We start from the raw sequence: 15,147 nt of genomic DNA, 5'->3' as shown, positions 1-15,147 counted from the left end.
TTCCCATAATCATTTCACTCAAAACCACCACCTCATGGTGGTGCTAGAGGAAAAGTCAGGGGATCAACAGAATGATTAGGATGCGTCCTCTGGGCATCGTGGATGTCTGCTCCAAATTTCATGGCAATCCATCTGATAGTTGTTGAGATATTCAAGTCTCGACCGAAGCGGTGAACAGACAGCCACAGACCCATGTTTTCAAAGCGATGTGCTTTTTGTCAGCATATGACAAAAGTGAAACATTAATATCGTCTTTAATCAGTTGAAACATTCAAACCAATTCTTCTCTCCTCTCTCTCCTCTGCAGGGCTCCGTTTGGAGTTGGTGCTTCTCGGGGCTCGTGTTTGTCCAGTCCTGTGGGGGGAGGAGGAAGTGGGTGCAGCCAGGCAGGGGGTAAAATCTCAGATCCTTCGTCCCCAGGGTCCCCGGGGCCCTCTTCGTCACGCCCCTCCACCCCGCTGGTGAACTCAACCAACTCTGCCAACACCGTCAGTCCCGCCTCCTCGCCACCGACTGCCGCCGCCCAGCTGAAGAACTGCCTGCGCTCCAGTCAGCACACGGTTAACCAGGCACGCACCTCAATGCAGCTGGGTAGGCAGAAAATGCACATAATACTAGAAATACACATAATGGGTTTTAATCATTAAGCAGCGGATTCATTAAACTTTCAGAAGCAGCTGTTTTCAGTTTTGTTCCAGTTTTAACAGTTTATTGATTGAGTCCAATCACATGCACTCTAATTATCATGAATTAACATAATGGCACAGCCCTGCCAAACCACTGTAAGTAAGGGATTTATAATCTTCTTGACCAAGAAAGAGAGGAACGTGAGAGGAGAATCATGTTGCGTGTCTCCAGAGAAATGTTAGTATTCAATCACATGGAGACGTCTGCTATTTTTCCAACTTCATGCTCTATGTGATATTAGACGGATGAAAGGAGTCCAGATCATTTGGGACCTTGCAGCATTTTAGCCCTCTTGGTCTCTGATTACTGAATAATAGAATATTGATCAGTCATTAATTCAAGTAGCCTCTACACCACGTAAAAATTGCAAGCATATGCTCACAGCAGCCTATTTAACATCCAAAAAAACCAGAGCTACAAAAAGTTGGGTGATTTTTTTAAATGACAGAGAAGGATGAGATCTGGTGAGTGGCCTTCACATGATGGCCAAAAGTTTGTGGGCAGTAAAATCAGATTGTTGAGCAATCATTTCATTCCAAAACCAAGACCATTAATGTGCTGCTACAACAGCCTCCGCTCCTCTGGTCAGCTCTTACACATCATTTTGGAACCTCGCTGCAGGAATTTGCTCCCATTCAGCACCGAGAGCGTCAGTGAGGTCGGCCAGTGGTGCTAAGCGATAAGACCTGGCTCGCAGTAGGCGTTCCAGTTCCTCTTAAAGGTGCTGGATGGGATCGAGGTCGCTTTCTGAAGAGTCTTCACCGGACTGTTGTTGAAAGTCGGCTATTGTCTAAAGTATTGGACATAAACTGGGGACATTACAGTTACATTGTCAGTGTCTTAGACCCTCGTCGGTCCTGTCATCCATGTCTTTAGAGTGTACACAAAGAATAGAGATGAAAATGCAAACTGTGGTAAAAATGAAATGCCGCATGTATAAGAGGATGGTCACACGGTCTGTATCTGCAACACACAGGATTCTCATGTGACAGTTAAGTATGATTCAGGCACAGTTAAGGTTAGCAACGAGGACCACTTGGTTAAATTTAGAGAAAACGGTGGTCAAAGTTATTCCATCAAGGCTCGCTGCAGGCATGAGACCGGATGCCCTATGATCGTGTCGTTGGAAGCGGATAGCGTGCGCCCATCCACGCTCTTCTCTTCCCTCTGCACTACGTGAACCCACTGAATCATCACTGAACACCAGCCGCTATTGCAGAATAGTTACAAGAACACACTGTAACTCACAGTCGAATAATTGCAATAATTTAGCTCAATTGCAGTGGTACAACATGCAAACATACACTGTGCACATACAGTACAGTATACACAAGAGACACTAAGAGCTTTGAGCACGCAGCGGTACTGTTTGCGCCTGCCACGCACACACTCGCGCACAATTCTCACCAACGCACACACCTGCCTCTGTGCAAAGCCCACCCCATATCTGCCTTCGTCTCTCCAGCTCCCCTTTCTCTCTTTCTCTTTGTATCTTTTCTTTCACCCTCTAAGAAAATAATGGCGAAGGTTTCTTTTGGGAGGCTGAAGAGTACACACTGTTCGAACAGTGCCAAGAATAACACACACACAGACACAGACATGTGCTCTCCCACGTACGTATACACACAACTGAACACACAGACTCACAAACACACAGCCGAATGACATCACTGTGCTTTTTGTTTTATGGAGGCGTAATGACAGAGCTTCATGCCTCTCTCCGTCAGCCTCTTTCCACTTCTCCCTCTGTTTCTCTCCCTCTCGCTTTCTCTTTCTCTCTCTGTCACACACACGCACACACATACACACAAACAGACACACATCTGGTCTCCATTACAAAATAAAGTATGTGCATAGTTCTGGCGTTTAGTGGTTTTATCACATGACCAGTGCACCTCTCTGTGGATTTCTGCCTGAGTACTGCAGTGTAGAAGAGCAGGTGGCTAGCAACCCTGCGTGTGTGTGTGCACGCTTATGTGTGTGCGCGCATGCCTGTATGCTTATGTGGGTGTGTATTTCTGTGTACTTTTATCCTCATGAGCACCAAATGTCCTCATACAAATTAAAGGCTGACGAAAGTGCTCCAAACTCACAGCCAGTTTTTATTTCTGCAAGGGGTTTGTTCAGAATTAGAGCCTCAAGCTGAGTTTAGATTATTCACAGCATCCTCTGTTCTTTCGCATTTTGAGCAAGGTGCTTTGAATTTTCAGCATCACGCCCTCGGATTTGCACATCCTCCTTTTGTAGACCAAAGACGAGTGAGGGAGGTGAAGGGAAGATTCTTGAACTCCACACTTTTAAATAAATGCTTTATAAATAATTGTAATAATAATTCCAAATGTACTGTATCTCCAGCATTTCTCTGCCTTTATGCGCCTTTGCCATTGTTAGGGTACAGTCACACATAATTTGGATCAAACTTCACCAAAGTTGAGCTGCACGCAAAGCGAAGATGGAAATTTGCTCACATGCTTCTCTAATTTCCCACATGTGTGACTGCAGCCCTGCGCTTAAGCCTTCAAGACTTAAGCAGAACAATGTGTCACGTAGTTGCATTTTGCATTACCCAGTGTATAAAAATAGACATCAGAGTGATTTTAAGTAAAACAATGCAGTAGCGTGGCTACACCTTGCAGGAAGCGGTGACTGTCTGTCTCTGATAGTGCATTTGTTTTTATTATAGTGTTAATTGTCTCACATACTGTGTGTTCATGCAGCAGCAGAAATATTGGCACGTTCCCCCTCTGAAATGCTGATGACTGCGCTCATCAAAAGGCTCTTCAAACTGTACTGACACACATATGTTTGCATCTGTTTCAGTCCACAGTCCTCCTGCTGGAAGCCCAGAGCGCCCCACGGTGGCCATCTCCCCCCTGCGTCCTCAAAGTTCCTCCCCCTCGCGCTGCCCCGGCCAGTCGGGTCGTCCTCTCTCCATGGTGTCCCCTGGACCCAGCTTAGGGCCCTCACCCCTCTCTTCCCCGGCCTCGCGGCCCCTCCTGCCCCTCTCCTCCCCTCTCTCCTGCCTCACGCCTCCTAACGTGTCAGCGGTGCTCCTCAACGGGGAACCAGCAATCCCCCTGCAGCCGCCATTGCCGGGCCCCTCCCACGCCCCCACCCAGGGCGGCCTCGCACCCAAAGCAGAGAAGGTGAGCCTCGTCCTCGCAAATAACTGCAATCACTGGCTTGTTTTCTGATGTGCCATTTTGCGCTAACATTCAAGACTCTACTGTGAAAAATGCACTGTGGAAATAGCCACTAATGTCTCCAGAGCACTTTATCTGTAAGAATAATTGTATGTCTTGCTATTTCAACGCAACTCCTAATAATTTCTCCACATGTACGGAACAATCAAGAGCTGAATGCAGTCACCACGCAAATCGTAACTCTTGATCATAAAATAAATCTTTGAGCGCTGATCTGACCTGATCTAATGCAAGAATTTTCTTGTATTAATCAATTTAGACAACTCAGACCATACCGTACATGCCAATACACACGAACATGCAGCAAAAGAGCCAATTTGCAAGCAGTGAAATCAATTACAAATCAATTAATCTGCTTATTATTGTCTTTTAATCAGTTAATCACGCGGTCTATAAGATGGAAGAAAACAGTGAAAAATGCCTGTTGCAGTGTTCTAAAGCCCAGTGTGATGTCTTCAAAGAGCTGATCTTGTCTGATCAGCACTTCAAAACCCAAAACGTATTGATTTACCCCAACATGAGAAGCTGTAACTGTGGAAGGTTTGGTTTCTCTGCCCGAAAAAGGATAGATATTACACATCACAACTCTTGCAGGGTCGTTTTCTGTAAATCGACTAATTGATTAACGACAATGTGGCAGATCAAATAGGGATTGTGTGTTTTGAGTCCATGAAGAGGAACTCAATCCCTCTTGCTTCAGACCACACAGAGAATAAGTGCAAGAAGAAAAACTGCATGGTGCCACTTCCACTTCCTGTGATCCCAGACGGTTTATTCGTCTTGTAAATAAAGCTCACACTATATACGGTGTATTTTAATTAACTTTAACACCACGACAGGTGAAGAAATGTGAAATCTGCTGTGTGTGCGAGCGGCGTGCCAGTCGTCCTCTCCTCCCTCAGTATAAGAGTCATTCACCCAGGCAGCTGGCACAAATGCTGAACGGCGTCCTATATGTTGTGAGATCTGCGGCGTTAAAGCCGTGGATGTTAAATCGGGCCGAGCTGACAGTGAAGGATGGCACTGAAAGCTCGCATCTGTCTCAGCTCGATTTGTTTCACTGTTGGCTCCACTGTCTGGGACAGCTAATCTATGGCTAGCTGACAAACAGCTCATTGACTATGGAACAGCAGGCTGCAGCCTTGTTTACATCGTCACACTCAGAGATGGCTTGAACTCGGATTCAGAATTATAACTCCTGTGCTGAATATGTCTCATAAAAACAGGAAGAAGATGGTTAAAGTACTGTCTCAGTCGGTCCTTTCATGTCATTCCGATATTAAAGAACTCCCACCTTATCACAAAATTGTTTTTAAATCATTCTAGTTTGTTTTGGAATGATTTTTCTCAGCTGTCCATTAATCTTAAGGGATAACCTGCCTCACTCCGCCTTAATGAGCTGCTGCTCTGCCCAAAACAACCTCTCAATATGGATTTTGCAGCACAGTTGTACTTGTAGCATCCAATTATGATTTAAATGCCGTTTCAGATGCTTTTTATGCCTTGACAGGATTAAAATTCTGGAGGAAAACCAGAACACTTCTCAGTTTTTTGGCAGGGTCGCTGAATAGATCACATTTAAAGATACGGAGCATTGGCACAAAAATACAACTCCTGTCACTCTCAGTCCCAAACAATATCATCATATTACCCCTTTTAAAAATGTTCATCCTTGCCCTCATTCGCAGCCCTTACCTTTGTTGCTTTGAGCTTGGCAGCGCAGGAACGTCAGGTTTGAAGTCAGGGTGGCGATGAGGCCGCACAGAGTCAGTCTTTGTTACAGAGGAATGATGAAGCAGCTATGATAACTGTCTGGCAGACACAGTTAGCATAATCTCTGCTCGACACACTGTCACACTGTCTCGAGCGCAGCCAGCATTACAGACACACATCACGTTGGACATTGAGATATGATGGTAGACCGTTTCCAAGAAGTCTGGGCACGCAGGGCATCTGCCAAATAAATGGCTGTCAGCCGTGCTTGCAAGATTTCAGCACGTCCAGAGAAAGTCTAAAAATGTCTGTAAAAACTATGTTTGACTGCATATTCAAGAGTTTTTAATAGAGGCCCAGCATTCACAGTCCCATTTTACTGTGTGCTATTTTGTTAACACATACTTTATTCTGGTAACAGCACTTTTTTTTTCCTTTTTGCATTTTGAGTGCAAAAACAGCCTCACATTTTACACTTAAACGGCATTAAAAGGCATGTTTGTGTACGCTGGGCTTCAGCTACAGACCCTCTTTGTTTTCGACCACCAAACTGCCTGCTGGGAGCAACGAAAACAAGCCCATCAAGCAAAATATACCATGATTAGCACATTTCAGATGTAGCTGCAGCCTTTGTGCACATTTCAGTCTTGAATTTTTCTTTTGATTTTAAAGAGTGTTGAGCGTGGGAGAGTAAATAATAGAATTATGCGCTTGATGGGTGGATGGAAACTGGCATCCAGAGCCTCACTCCTCTCGTCCTTGAGCGATCCTAACAACCCTGTGCTGCAGTGTGTGGAGAAAAAAAAAACAGAGAAGAAGAAAGAAGCCACTACAGGTTCAGCAGTCTGCCGGTGTGCTGCAGAGCAAGGCACTCTTCCAATGCCAAGTTCTACTTAATGTGCGTGATAGATTAAACTGTGAGTGTGTGCTGCCATCTAGTGGTTGATTCTGGAGCAGCAGTTTGACTCACTCGTGTACACACACACACAGAGACAGGCCAGCACACACACTCACAGGAGGCAGATTAAGCCTTTAAGCCTGCAGATGAGAGAGGAGAGGGAGTGATTATTCACTTTTTCTGCCACCCCCACGTCCCTCCTCCTCTCTCTCTCCTCCTCCGTCCCTCTGTTCTCTCTGCCTTCCCTGCCGTCTCCATCCTTTCTCTCTCCTCATCTTCTCTCTGTCCTCCCCTCAACCTCTTTGACTCTCTGAATCTCCCTCTATATACCCCACAATTTTCTCCCCTTCTATCCACCTTTATTTTCCTCTCCATCTTCTCCTCCCTCTGCCAAATTGAGATTCAAGCAAGTTTTATTTGCACAACAGGCAGGAAATGTAACGCTGCCAAAGCAGGGGAACATTTTCTGTGTTTATTTCAGTCGGTGGAGACTCCAGACAGTGAGCATCATTAGATTTATGTAACGCTGATTTATATTTTTGGGAAAAGTTAAATAAAAAGGCTCCACATTCATACAATATGCGAGAAATAGGGAGGTCTTGGTATTTAGGGAAATGCTTGTCTCTGGAGCTCTGGTGTTTGGAGTGCTGGTTTTCTTTTCTACCGTGGATCTGCTGAGTCAAAGTGTTTATGCAGCCTCTCCTGCTTTGTAAGCACTTTTTTTCTATGCTGTCCCACCTCTATATTAATACTGGTCATTAAAACTATGAATCATTATTGTTTTCCTTTTTAAAGAATTGATTTTCATCAGATATTGCAAGAGGATTTTGTCACTTGCTTTATATTTGCCAAGAATTTTGCACAATTCAAATTCACAAAGGGGGTTTCATTCACAGAAAACCTTCACAATTCTACTTACATTTACAGTGCCTGGACTGGGAATGTGTACAATTTTGTTGGTGTTTAACCAGAGTAGAGCTGATCAACAGAAAAATCAACAGTTATTCCAATCATTTGTCATTAATCAAGGAAAAAATGGTAAATATTTGCTGTCTTACGCCTCTGGAACATGAGGATATGCTGCTCTCTCTCTTTTATATTGTGGTAAATTGAAATTTTTGGGGGGGTTTCAGTGTTTGTCACACAATACAAGAGTTTTTCCAAAGTTATGAGTTTTCAGAACTTTCACTTTGATTAATCAAGAAACAAAAAATGAAATAATAGTTGCAGCCCAGAACCAAAATTAGGTGTACTTGGTCATCTCTTCTTACAGCAGTCATGAAGCACAGGCAGGTTTGCTTGGAGCCAGTGTTTCAGATCCATCTGCAAAGGCTGGACAGGAATTGTGATTGGCTGTATCATCAGATGTATACTGTTGCATGTTTAATATATTTTATTTGGAGAAATCTTTCAAACTGGAGCAAAGGAGATGAAAAGAGATGGCTTGAAGTACTCTCACATGAAGACACTGAATGTCATCAACCACTGACGATCAAGTAAATCAGCAGAGAGGTTTCTTCCAAGGTCACAAAGTTTGCGCTTTCACGGTGAGCAACTGTGACTCACTGTCTCTTTACAAGATGAAGTGGTGAAAGCTGAGAGCTCACATACGCAGAAAGAAGTGATGAGAAAACCCCGGAAGCTGAGAACAGTAAATCCATGAAAATGAGCTTTGGTCTGGAGGCTCCTGATGGTAAACAAGTAGAAAGATGTTTATTGTAATTACCCACATCATGGAATGGAAAACGCGCTGTGATTTGGCAATGTGGCACCTAATCCATATGTATGGATGTGATTTGTTTGACTGAAAGTGGTTATTATTGAGCTTTCAGATCTTTTTTTGCATGTCGTGTGTCTCATTTTTGTATATTAACATAAACAGGTGAGATTCATTTTTACGACGGCCGTGTAAACTCTCTGAATCTGTAGAGGCGCCAGTGAATTCCAATTCTTGCATAGCGTCGCTTTAAGAGGCGAGATGTGTCGACATGCGGCGTGGTTGCAGGTGCTTTCCAAAGTGCTGCTGAGAAATGGTCATATTTGGTATGTTTTCTGTAGTTTGGATGTCACTAAGTTATCATTTTTAGCTTTTAATTAGTGTTTTTTAACACCTCTCTTGGAAGCAGAGAGTTTAATTAGTTTTCCCTGGTTCAGTAATGAAGGAGGCTGGTGTGGTCAACAGCTCTCATTATGTTCTGGTTTCTCTCCTCTATGGTGCTTTGTGTTTATTTACAGCTGCTCTTTTTCAGAAGCACCTTCCTCTCTCTTCTATATTTACAACTCTCTGCTGTTTTCATGACAACTGTCCATCACAGTGTCGCAAAGACAGTGATGAAAAACAAATGTAAAAAAATCTGATGCCTGATCCAACTGCCCACATATAAAGGAAACAGATGGCTGAGGAGAAGACGGAGCTGATAATGGAGTATTCATGCATCCACCCAAAAAAATGTAATCACACTCAGGCATGCTCAGCATTGATCCGCGCTGCCTTGACTGAGAGAAAAAGACACAGCGCTGTTCTGCCCTCCTGGTATCACACAGAGTGTGAGTGAATGGACTGTATTGTGCAGCCCCTCCATAATCAAGCATGAATGGAAAAACGTGAATATGCCTTGACAGGTGCCATTAACTCTCACTCTCTGTGATCAATAAAGTTTATTCTACCACAGGCCAGCACAGTGGACGAGCATGCATTCAGCTTGAAGCATCGTTTGTTCGTTAACCGCTTTGCTTGGCTACCTGTCTGCTCATTTTCTTCTTTGTGAGCCACGAGTGAACAGAGAGAGAGAAGGAGCGAAGGATAGACCGCCTTTTTTTAATTTTGATGTGATGGTTCTCCCACGAGATGTGAGGGAAAATGTTTTAATCTAAAAGATGCAAATTGTCACACTTGTTTACTTTCTTGCAGTGAGTTAGATGAGAAGATCTGGGCATCCAGTTGGGAGCATGAATAGTAGAAGCAGGTGTAAACAGCTCGCCTGGCTCTGTCCAAAGCTAAAAAATCCACCTCCCTGCACCTCTTAAGCTCACTAATTAACACTCCGTATCTCCTCTGTTTAATGCGTGCTCAAACAGAAATGTGAAAGGGAAGTTACCTGCTGTAATTGTTTCTTGGTGAACAGCAGTTGGGAGCATTGACTTCCCAGAGTCTTGTGATCACACTGAGTTTGCCAGATGCTGCGCAGAAGTACTGTTTGTTACTGTTTGTCGCGAGGGCGTCACAGCATGGAACTTCCTCCTCTACAACCACAAAGTCTTCATGCTAAGCTAAGCTGATCATCTCCTGTACGGACGTGACAGCGGTACTGTCGAACTTCTCATCTACCTCTGGGGAAGGAAGTGATCATGAGTACTTCTCAAATATTTCCATTTGCAAAAAAAATACAGGGGACACGTCCTCAGTGTCCTTCCACCAAAGCTGCAGCATGAAAAAGATGTTTCATGTCTCTGTCCTCTAGCAAGCCATGTGTCCATATGAATATTGAAAGACGAACAGCTCACCTTGCTTTACTGTCTGCTCTCGATGAAATAGTTGTGCTTTCGTCGCCAGTTTCATTCCACCTGTCGTACGGAGTCAATGGGAAGATATTTTTCTGTTTGCTTCATCACCGTGTTTTTTGATGAATGTGTAGGGAGTGGATTTGTTCTCCGCGGTGGCAGATATTCAGACACCGTTTTCATTACAATCTTGTCACTTTTCCAGATTGGTCCCATGAAACTGACATTCCTCTATATCTCACCAGCATTTCTGTTTGTTTGTTGTCTTGTTCCTCCCTCTCTCTCACTGCGCCTCCATCCCCTTCTCTTTCATCTCCCTTATCCTCTTCCCTCGCTTCGTCCATCCTTAGAAGGAGAGGAAAGCAGGAGGTTTATTGAAGCTCTTGTCGGGGGCGGCGGCCAAGAAGAAACCTCGCTCCCCTCCCTCCTCCCCGCCCACCCACGACCCCTCATTGGCCGGCCAAGGCGCCGTGGCCACCGACCTCGCCCACCATCCTCACCACCATCACCACCACGCCCGCTCAGGTTCCTGCCCGATGGCCTCGCAGGGGCGAGCCGGCTCCTGTCCGATCGAGAGCGACATGGCGGGGGCCATAGGACTGGAGCCTCTGCACAGGAAGTCGGGCTCCCTGGACACCAATTTCCCCAGGTCGCCCCCTGCAACACGCGCCGGCAACGCTCTGATGGTCCTCCGGCCTGAACCCAAACCCCTGTCCAGAGAGAGGTGGGCACACACACTCATCCACACAGGAAAACACATAAATAAAGACAGATTAACACATCATGTATGCACACCCACCCTCGCCCACAGCTTCATGTGTGTTACACCTGTCTCTGTGTGCGGCAGGTATCGTGTGGTGGTGCCCTACCCGCCCCAGAGCGAGGCGGAGATCGAGCTGCGGGAGGGGGACGTGGTGTTTGTCCATAAGAAGAGGGACGACGGCTGGTACAAAGGCACCCTGCAGAGGACGGGACAGACCGGCCTGTTTCCAAGCAGCTTCGTCGAGAGCTTCTGAGCTGGAAAGAGTGGACAAAAGAACACACACTGTTCCTGTTTCTGAGTCACAAAACACACACACACACACACATACATACACACACGAAGGATGGACCGACATTGGTTTCCCAGAATTCCTGCTTTTTGGATTAAAAATGAAGCTCGGCTTTAAGAAGCTGCTAAAACTCGGAAAAAGTTTGGATTCAATGGAGACTTTTTGTTGCACTGGAATTTTAGGTCTGAAAATAAGCAAATCAGAAGCTACTGAATGCATCATTGATAGTAGCCGTCCTCAGACACCCGTGTCGGTCCAGTTAATCCACACACCCAGCACAAACACACACACAGGAAAGCTAGCCTCGGCTTCGACCAACCGCACAGGAAGCAGGGCAGAGTTTCCCGCCAGTCGTCCGGGGACAGCGTCGGGGTCAGAGGGGCTTCACCAGACTCGCTGTCCGGACCCCGTGATGTTGACTACTGAAACCACACAGACTCAAAGAGCACAGAAAGACAAACTCTGCCTCCCAGTTCTCCTCCTTGGCATCATCCACCAGCAAACACTAGCACAAAAAGCATTAGCTCTGCTTTCCACTGAGACCTCAGAACTTGAATTCGGGTGCTTTCTTTGGCTGAAAAGTGAAGATTTATGGGCAGGTGGTGAGGGAAGTGTGTGAGCCTACACTCCAGGATCATTGTAAGCACATCTCCGTGTCTAGTTTGTGACAACAAGCTCATGTGTTTCTTATCAACACAATATATGTTAATAACAATGCATGTAGCATTATTGTGTTTCTTTTATATATATATATGTTGAAATAGATGTTTGTGTTGTCCCAAACTAGTCATGCTGTGATCTGTCACAGAAATCTTAATTTAAAAACAAAATGGTACAAAAAAGTAAAACATGGATTAGGCAATTCATTTTTCTATTTAGATCTTACATAGATTTATACACCCATTTTTTGACTTTAAATTCCTTTATAGACGCCCCACAGCTGGGTTTAACTGCATAAACTGGCTTGCTGAATGTAGGAAGAAACTCTTAAAATAATTGATTTGTACTGATAAAGTTTTTGGATCTTCTCTGTGGGATTATAGAGAGAAAGAATGCACTTGCTAATATTTGATACAACCCGCCAATATGCCCACACGTACTGTATTTTACACGCTCCTTGTCACACGATAAGAAAATCCTGATCCAGCCTTTTCAGTTTAAATTACAAAAAATCCCAAACGAACCTGGAGTTTCTAATGCGGTTGGTCCAAATACAAGAGTGTCACAAAGACAGCTAAAAATAATCCCTCTCCCTCAGCCTTTTCTTGAGATGCTGTTGAGAGTTTTTGTCTGACTGCAGCAATATCGCCAAACCAAATGTGTGCAGATTCGATGCTCGTGGAAGAGTGAACGATGGAGGGCAAAACGGGGAAAGTCAGAAGGCAGGGACCCGAGTTTGTCATCACACAACTGCCAACCTTTGACAACAAGTTCTCCTCTGATATCGTCGACCTTTAACAAGTATTTTTGTACGGCTTCAGTGAGTGTGTAGTCAGTCTGCTTCGTGGATCTCTGCGTCCTCAGTGTGGATCCAGGCTTGTCTAGTTTACATCCAGTCACAACCATCTACCTTCGTTCCCCTGTTTCTGGACATAGAAGCACAGCGAAACTCAGAGCTTGACCCGCTCAGTGTGTGTGTGTGTGTGTGTGTGTGTGTGTGTGTGTGTGTGTGAGATCAGCAGGTTTTAAATGCTGACTGTGTATCAGTGAATATTGAAGGGCGTGAATGGTTTTCCTCACCTGTTTGAGCCAGAATGAAGCACAAACAACGACTGGCCACGTGCACACAGGTGAGGCACACCCATTGGCCGAGCGCACAATTGTCTAATTGGGTCACAGCCAGGTGAGAGTCTGCCATAGGCCAAGCACATGTCTCGCTGAGCTGCATTCACGTCATATGGGAAAGACAACAAATACAGAATTCCAGATAGAAATTCTGCTCCTGAAAAGCGGCACAGCTTTGGATTTCTTTGTTTTTTTCTGCAGCACGGCGGTGAAAAGCGTCTCAGAGTCAACAAAACGCTGCAGCGCCACGACAGTTTAGAAACTTCTGTCGCTTCTTATTCCCGTATGACATGACTGTGGCATAAACACTCACATGTGAGACTTTGCAGAAAGCTCTCCACAGACGTGCAGAAAACAAGCACAACACAAAGAATCCGACACAGAAATGCAGCTCCCTGCCACGAGTTTACTCTCACAGATTAAAGCATGCAATTTTTGTTAATTTTAATTTTTCCATGTCGACCTGTCACTGATGAGACAAAAACACGAGAAGTCTGGACGTGGAGTGTTTGTTTTTTCCCCACCCGATCTCTTAAACTGTGACGAAACGTGAACAATGAACATGTTAGAGAAACATACACAGTCATTACTGAGAGCAGCGTGCTCTGCAATCATCTTCAGGCTGCTGCCAGTGCATTATGGGTAATCCTGTGCATCTGGAGCAACAGATGAAAGCAAAAACACCAGATTAAGATTTTTTGTTTTTTTTCTCCTCCAGCAGGTCACAGCTCAGCTGGAGACCGTAAACCACATCTCAAACACACATTACAAGACTAAGGCTCGACTGACAAATATCGCTTTTCAGTCAGGATCTCTCTGATTCTTTACATAATTCCTTTCTTTATTGGCCAATTTTGTGCATTTATTCAAACCTATTCCACTCAAGTGCACTAGACTATGATGCGTCACCGTGTTTTAGATCAGCCAAGTCGGAGTGCCAGCTTATTCGCTGTTAAAATGGTCAAAATTAAATGTCAGATTTCGGCAGAAGATATGAGTCATTGGAAGCTTCACTCCAAAAATGTCTGCATTGGCCTTGAAAACCTGTCAGTCAAACCCTAGTGCCTACAAATGCCAGGACACACACACACACACACACTCTAAAGTATTTACACGAGGCAAACCAACCCGTCTCCTGCCTCTTTCTTTATGTGCGCCCGGCTGAGCTGGAGGACTCTAATTTCTACTGAGTCCAACTTAAGCACAAGTCCTCATTCACGTCTGAGATCAATCGATGTCAGCAGTTACTCTTTTGTGCACGAGGTCGATGCTATGAGGAGGAGGAGAGTTTACAACATCAGGAATGAAACCACTGCACGGTGGTCACTTTATATCAGATATCTCGAACCAGTGTTTTCATGCCGTTTGTGTTTCGTTTTGTTCCCGTGACGTAAGCTCGTCTTTGGTCTCAGCTTCCTGGTTGTAAATACCACTTTGGAGCTCACGGTGACGGCTTGAAAAATGTGAAGAAGCCGTCAGCGGCAGTGGTCATTTCTTATTGGACATGAACACAACATAAAACGCACCGTTGCACATCCGTTTTTTCAATGGACTCGATATCAAATTAGTGTTTGTCCCTCCAGGAAGCCTGAGCGCTCACCCTGCCATCTTGAATTAGATGTCGGCCATATTTGTTCCTATGGATACTGTGTGTGTGAGGGGAGGGGGCCTCTGTATGTAGCTCTTTACAGAAAAAAAAAAGGAACTTTATGAAAATGTGTGGTGCAGCCTGAACGCCTCATCAGGGCTGAGGGGTTGAATACAGCGGTACAGCGAGAGAAACAAAACAAAAAAAAGAAAGTATATATATAATTCTATATTGTGCAGAATATTTATAGGCCTTTTGTGCCATTGAAGTCATGCTCTGCACTGGCCGTGCCCAGCGCTCTCTACCATGTGATCATTATACATCGTCTTGTACTGATGACCCGTGGCTGATTTTGATTGTTTTTTCATGTCAAGTGCATTTTTCGCAATAAATGCCTTTGTTTTAAAACAGCTTTGCACGTGTCTTTTTGCGGCTTCGTGATGGAGAACACAGAGAGGGAAAGGAAACACTTGTGTACCCTCATGCTTAACAAACACATTACCTGTACGGCCCATTAGGGTTTTACAGTTGCCCTTTGGAGGATTCGTCCTCAGAATCATATTATATCCTGCTCTAATTCTAATTATCTGCACTCACAGTGTGCTCATTATGAGCTTAGGAAGCCTTATGAGCAACACTCCAGGTACAGTTGTCTGACAGTATTACCGGCTTTATCATGCTAGTGAAGGATGCTTAAGGCTGCTCTTCCTGCCTTTTCAA

At 44.8% G+C, this 15,147-nt stretch overlaps 1 protein-coding gene across 2 annotated transcripts in view; it reads left to right on the top strand.

Annotated features, from left to right (window-relative positions):
- LOC139340574 (E3 ubiquitin-protein ligase SH3RF3-like) overlaps window positions 1-14,825 on the top strand; it is an 88,581-nt gene extending 73,756 nt beyond the window's left edge. Inside the window, exons 7-10 of one of the 2 annotated variants that reach the window (XM_070976484.1) lie at window positions 308-591; window positions 3,508-3,833; window positions 10,356-10,726; window positions 10,850-14,825. In XM_070976484.1, coding sequence (XP_070832585.1) covers window positions 308-591; window positions 3,508-3,833; window positions 10,356-10,726; window positions 10,850-11,018 — 1,150 coding nt within the window. In that variant the 3' untranslated portion in view covers window positions 11,019-14,825. Of the gene's footprint in view, window positions 1-307; window positions 592-3,507; window positions 3,834-10,352; window positions 10,727-10,849 lie in introns of both variants that reach the window. The other variant, XM_070976483.1, reaches the window with a different exon arrangement.
- The last annotated feature ends 322 nt before the right edge of the window (window positions 14,826-15,147 follow it).

This window comes from Chaetodon trifascialis, chromosome 12 (genome assembly GCF_039877785.1).
Source record: "Chaetodon trifascialis isolate fChaTrf1 chromosome 12, fChaTrf1.hap1, whole genome shotgun sequence".
Taxonomy (NCBI): Eukaryota; Metazoa; Chordata; class Actinopteri; order Chaetodontiformes; family Chaetodontidae; genus Chaetodon; species Chaetodon trifascialis.
Note: the sequence above shows the minus strand (reverse complement) of the source record. Positions and strands in the feature narration are given on the sequence as shown.